Source organism: Buceros rhinoceros, unplaced genomic scaffold (assembly GCF_000710305.1).
Source record: "Buceros rhinoceros silvestris isolate BGI_N320 unplaced genomic scaffold, ASM71030v1 scaffold32704, whole genome shotgun sequence".
Lineage (NCBI taxonomy): Eukaryota > Metazoa > Chordata > Aves > Bucerotiformes > Bucerotidae > Buceros > Buceros rhinoceros.
In genome coordinates, this window is record NW_010407098.1 from 1 (window position 1) to 6,296 (window position 6,296).

At 37.5% G+C, this 6,296-nt stretch overlaps 1 protein-coding gene across 1 annotated transcript in view; it reads left to right on the plus strand.

Moving 5' to 3' along the window:
• Positions 1 to 1,487: 1,487 nt before the first annotated feature.
• Positions 1,488 to 6,296, plus strand: part of RFX6 (regulatory factor X, 6) — a gene marked incomplete at its 5' end in the record, with an annotated part of 32,418 nt that continues 27,609 nt past the window's right edge. The window contains 2 exons of the mRNA XM_010134367.1: positions 1,488 to 1,630; positions 3,200 to 3,261. Coding sequence (XP_010132669.1) covers positions 1,488 to 1,630; positions 3,200 to 3,261 — 205 coding nt within the window. The remainder of the gene's footprint in view (positions 1,631 to 3,199; positions 3,262 to 6,296) is intronic.

Consider the following 6,296-nt stretch of genomic DNA (forward strand, 5'->3'; position numbering starts at 1 on the left):
GTGTCCGTCAGGCCCAAAGGGACGTTTGCTTCAAAACTGAGCCGGCATGGAGGGGTACACTTCACAGCGCTTTTAGGAGTATTTGTGATTTTGGGGGTTGTGGGATGTTTGGTTAGTTGGCTACTTTTTTTTTTTTTTTTTTCCTGATAAGCCTTTTTTACAAACGAGGACATCCACCCCCAAATTTCTGATTTTTAAATTAGCAGAGGTTTGTCAGTTCAGAGAAACCTCTGTCAGATTCTCACAGTATGTGGCTATCAATGAAATGTATCGAAAAAATGTAGAAATGAAACAGTACTTAACAATTACGTTTGCAACTGGATGTTTTAATTATTCTTTAAGGCTATGACTGTTAGATTTTCAGTGTCTTGTAACATATTTTTTTCCCCATTATATTCTTCCACAGAAGCTCTAATTTTACTTCAATTATCTGCGCAAAAATTAACCAAACGAGAGGTGGAATTCTGCAGAGATTTAAGGCATTGATGTTTTTATTTTAACGCACACTTGAACTTATGGATGAGTGCTGTTGAATTAAATTGAAACTTAGATACCAAATGCAGACTGTAAATGTAGTTTTTTTTTTCCTTCTAACCAAAAAAGTAGAGTAATCCAAATTACCCAGTTTCTCGGTTTAGTTTACATCTGACTTCTGAGCGTAAATTGCAAGAATTTGAGTCTGGTGAGTCAGTGCAAAATTATTCAGTATGCAGTGTTTGCTGCACAGTATTTTCTTACAGATTTGTGTAATTTGAGAAATAAATTTATCGCACGTCATCCCAGGAGTAGCAAATAACGTAAACTGATAAAGAAACGAAACAGGACCACAGTGAAATACCCAGCTGTCACCAAGAGTCCAGTTCTTGTGAAGACAGCTGGTTTTTTTTACTTCAGTTTTTAAAATTTTACTTTTATGACCATCCCTATGCACTTGTATTCTATAAACTGATTGGGAAGCTACGTAAAAATGCACGCCCTTCAGAAAAAGCCACTTCTTTGCTTTTCAGTATGGTTTGATCAAGAAACAGTTTCGGGTCCAGTGTAGAACATAAAAAGCAAAAGTAGGAAGAAAAGAGACATTAGCCCCGGTGTTAAGGATACAGTGGGGCAGAAGATGCAAGTTCAAGCCCTTGCTCTATTCAAAGGACAGACTTCAACCCAAGTCCTTCATAGTCTAGTTAGTGCTCTTATTATCAAAGCAAGGCTGGCTCTTGGGTGATGATCATTTAATTATTCATATAAAGCACAAAGGTCCAAACATTGAAAAAGACTCGTTAAGAAAAGGGACCTGGCCCCAGCTTTTCCATAGTCTGCAGCTAACCAAAGCACCAGGTGTGGGGGCAGTCTGTAGCATTTGTCATGTTCAGGAGAGACTCACCTGTGTGCTCTCATTTAGTTCCTTGGTAAATTAAAAAAGAAGAGGGCAGTACCAAAAACCAGAAGGAAAATAGAATCGGGACACATGGTCTGTTGCTCCTGACTCTCAGAGTTTCTTTCTCTGTATAGGCTGGAAGAAAACTACATTGTCTGTGAAGGAGTTTGTTTACCAAGATGCATCCTTTATGCACATTATTTAGACTTCTGCAGAAAAGAGAAGCTGGAACCTGCCTGTGCTGCAACTTTTGGGAAGGTAAAGAGTAAATGCCTTCATAATTTGTTAGGTTAATTCTTTGATAGAACAGTTCCTTGATAGAACCGCAGCTTAGTACATCCGTCTCAAAATTCCTCTCAAATTCACGTTTTCTACTGCTAATGTACACAGATCAGACTAACTGCACAGTTTCACGTGAAGGGATTTCATGACATCAGCTTTAGAGGTATGAAACTGAATTTCCCCTTGATTTATTGCTATTTCATACCACAAAAGGCATTCTCTCCCAGGGTTTTGGTTTTGGGTTTTTTTTTTTCTTCACTCTTTGCTGATGACATTAATAGGGTTCCTTCCACAAAGCCAGATCTGACATGGAAGACACTTTTAATTATACTAAAGGCAGTGTAAAGTGAGATGGGACACAAGAAGCAATACAAGAAGCGGAATAAAAATTAATAACACAAAGAGCTCCTGAATGAAAAATTGTTGATTCATCTTCTTTTCTCCCCTTCCTTGCAATTAATCCTGAAATCATTTAATGAAAGGGAGATGTGAACTCTCCAAATTAGATCCTGAGTAGTTGGTGAAACAGGAAACCAAAAATGCTTCAAGGATCATCTTTTTTTAAACACTGCTGGTCTAGTCATTATTCATACATAGCAAAATGCATTAATTTAATTAAATAATAATAATGGATTTAAAATCCAGTTCATGAAATGTTCACTTACAAATTTTTTCCTCTTGGATATACTGAGGAAGCATATGTCTTAATTTTCATGACACAGTTTCGGTATAAACGAGGAACACAACAGCTTTCCTTTTAAACATTGGTTTGACAGCAATCTATCTATTAGAAGTATCTATTAGATCTACCTCTATTACTGGTTAACTTTTTCACTTAATAAACCTTTTGCCTTAAGCATCATTTGTTACAGAAAGAGGAGGATATTTTCAGGGTGCTAATCTCAATCGTAGGAGTCCAGTGACAGAATGTTTTGCTTGACTTGGATTAAATCACATAACATAAATTCTTTACGTGCAGTATAACGCTTACAGAAATTTCATAGGGTTTCAGTGAGCTTAAATAAGTTTAAGACTGTCCAGCACCTTGATAGTGGAGGACACAGAAATACCTGTGAGGCAAGTATTTTCTTGCTTTAACCTTCAGATCACACCTTTCATATCAAAAATCTATTTTCAGTTGTTTGACTTTAAAAACAGAACAGCTAGAGGGCAGTTCTTTCCCTGGTTCTGTCTAGATCTCTGAAGCAAAAGATAGAGTTGTACTTTAGGGACCTGAATGAAAGACGATACTGGTGAAGAAAAGTGGATTTTAAGTTGTAGAAGTGAAAATGGAAAGGAACAGGTGGGAAGGCTGGGAAGGAGTTCATGGGTGGGAAGACTGGAGATACACTGCAAGATGGACGAGGATGGAAGGGCCCCTGCAGTGTAAATCATGCTTAATTGTTTATGTTGTGACATAAGTGAAACGAATATTTATTTATGGACTACATTAGACCATATGTTTACACTACGATTTTTCTGGGAAGAGATTGCTAAGAAAATATACCTGTGTTAGAAATTAACACAAAGTTGTTTTCCCTTTAGACCATTCGCCAGAAATTCCCTCTCCTTACCACGAGGCGGCTTGGAACAAGGGGCCATTCAAAGTAAGGCACAGTTCTTGGTGTGTCCACTCACAGAATACGTTCTAGGAATGGCATGTATTTCCCTGTCTCCATAATCCATATATATATATATTATTCAGTTGACAAGCTGCAAGTGTTATCTTTCATGTACGTGATGAAACTGATACAGAGTTTGAGTTTGAAAACATTACTACAGGCATTATTTCTAAAATTAAACCAATTAACCCTCTAAAACTTGTCGTTATCTTTATAGAGCTGTGTATATGTTGCAAATATTTGTCAAAGAGTTATATATAAACTCCCTTATATAATATTTATATCTTTGTTACAGCAGCTCATCTTTCTATAAATAATGTGCAATTTAGCTGTGATTTTATTTCCCTTTTACAAACCTAACAGCTTTCATTGTGTTCTCTACATAACAATATGGGATTAATTAGAAGATACGAGAAAAAAGCATTGTCTTAAATTGAGAAGGAGGTATATGTCTGCTTATAAAACCTCTGAAAAGCACACAACCTATAGTGCAGTCATTTCATAAATAATATATCCAATTAATTTGTATATTTGATCTGTGGAGTATTAGACCGTAGAGAGAGACCGCAGAGAATTATATATCACTTACGGTGCAATTTTTGTTAGATCTGATTCTGGCTGCAGAGCCTCCCAACCTTCAAGCAGAACAGCACTCCCGTCCATAGGAGATGTGTGAAGTTTAGGGTTTGTTGCAGTGTAAAAGAAGGTGGGGAAGAATTTAAATTCCAATTTTTTACAGAGACATTCTATTTCTTGACTATGTCTCAAGTATTTATTTTAAATAATCGTTAATACAAATCCAAAGGAAATAAAGCCTGCATGGAATATTTTTCCTTTTTTAACAGAGGACAGTTCTTAGACAGTTTCTGTCGCAGTTTCTCTGCATAGTTTCAGAAGAGAGTGCACAATCTGCATTGCAGAGAGAAAACTAGGAACTGAAGTTCATTTCTCTCTTTGTAGGACCTGTAGACACTGAGTAGAGAGGTTTGAGAAGAGTTACTATTAGAAAGGGTATTTATAGGGGAGGCAAAGAAGAGGGATTTAATACATTGTTTGCTGTGGTGAAGTTCAGCTATGGTTCCAGGCATAAGCTGATAATAGACATATAGCTTTGCAGACTAGACATTTGTGGCTTGTGTTTAAAATTTTAGGAGATCTGGAATTCACAATCTGTGCAGGAATATTTGACAACGTACTGATTCATCAATGCCTTGGTTCCGTCTTAGTCAGGCTCATAACTTTGGAGAATCTCTTGTGAGTTATTATGAATGAGATAATACAAGGGGAAAAGTCTCCCAAATACTCATTATATTTTTGTTCTGACATATCTAATGAATTGGTAAATTGATAATGAATTGAGAAGATCCAATCAGGATCCAAACTTCCAAAATGTATCATGTGCCTGCATAATTTAAACACAGTAAGTCAACCTCTATTAAGTAAGGGATTGTGTTTCAAATCTATGTTTCAAAACCAGTTTCAAGTCTAGTTTTTGACATGGTAATCTAGCTACAAAATTAATTGTGTTTGTACATGTGTCACTATATGCCCCTTTTCCCTAAGACGTTTAACAGTATCAGCACAGAAATTCCTCATGCCCAACATTTCTTCGGGAGATCCCATATCCCTACTGACCTTGGTGGTGTTATGTGCCATATTTTCATATGGATTAACTGTTCTTGAACAATTTCCTCAAAGGGATGAGGTGATTGGCAGGTTTTGTTTGAACATCTGGCATTTGTTTCTCCCTATTTATTTTCATTGGAGTTTTCCTCAGGGAATTTTCCTCTGCAATTCTCATTTCCACTAAGATACAGTTACATTGTTCTTACTGTGCAAAAAAGGACCTCACAAAAGGCACAAGTGACAGTATCTCCAGTGCAGAGACTGAACACTGCAGCAGGTAGTCATAGAGGAGTGGCAGTGTAAGTAATGGTCTCTGATTATCTATTTATCTATCTCTGATGTTGTGGACCTTATTCCCCTCAGAACCACAGACTCACTGAGCAGCAGATTCATTTCTACTTTCAGCAGGTAGCAGTTAGTCACACAAAAATCATTTACAGAAGCATTTCCATTAATTTAATAAACAAATTAAGCAACTACTCATCAGTTTCGGTAAATGACCAGTTACCCTCTGCTTTTATGTCAGCATGAGCTCTAAATGTTGTAAGGTGTTTCTTTGTGGAACAAAGCTGGGTTACTGGGACTGATCGGAGACACCTCTTACTAGCAATAACATCCTGTGGTGACATTGTTTTATTTCCGCTGTTGCTATCATTATTTCTGTATCATGTTAGTAAGAGCAGTACTAGTACTAATATTCTGGCAGTGGTGACATTTCATATGGCATTGCCTGGGAGCTCTGATCGTTGTCCAGGGCTCTACTAAGCCAGGTGTTGCAAAAGCATGGAATGAAAAAGACAATTCCTTTCCAATGGAATTGTTGTTGTTATATAGCAAAGAAAATATCACTCCCCAGGAATAAAGTGCCTTACTGGACACTGCATGCATACCCAGTAACGTGCTGGTAGAGCCTGGGTGTGGCCAGAAGAAAGCAAAGAAAGTTTCCTTTTCCATCATCTTCAAGGTGAGAGAAATTGATTTCCTGCCACACCGGAACAAGGCCAGGCTCTTCCTAGCATTCTCATGAACATGAATTGGATTTGAGAAAGAACTCGTGCTCTAGGGTGGGGGATAGAGATGCAGTTCTAAGGTGTGAGGTACACGAATGTTAGTCCCTCCTCTAATTCTAAGCAGCATTTGTCATCTCCAGGTCCGGGCAAAGAAGACACTTCAAAACTGGTCTAGTAAATCCTAGAACTTTGAGTCAGTCTCCCTCTGTGTGTTTACAGCCAACAACCCATCTGTACAGAAGTGTCAATACTAAACCGAATATTTAAACATTTGGCCAAGAAAGCACAACACATTAGGCACAATTTTGTTAACAGCGTTCATTCATCTCTCAGGCCTGTGCTAATTACTCCAGATTGCTGAATGTAGGGGATGTTTCCTATATT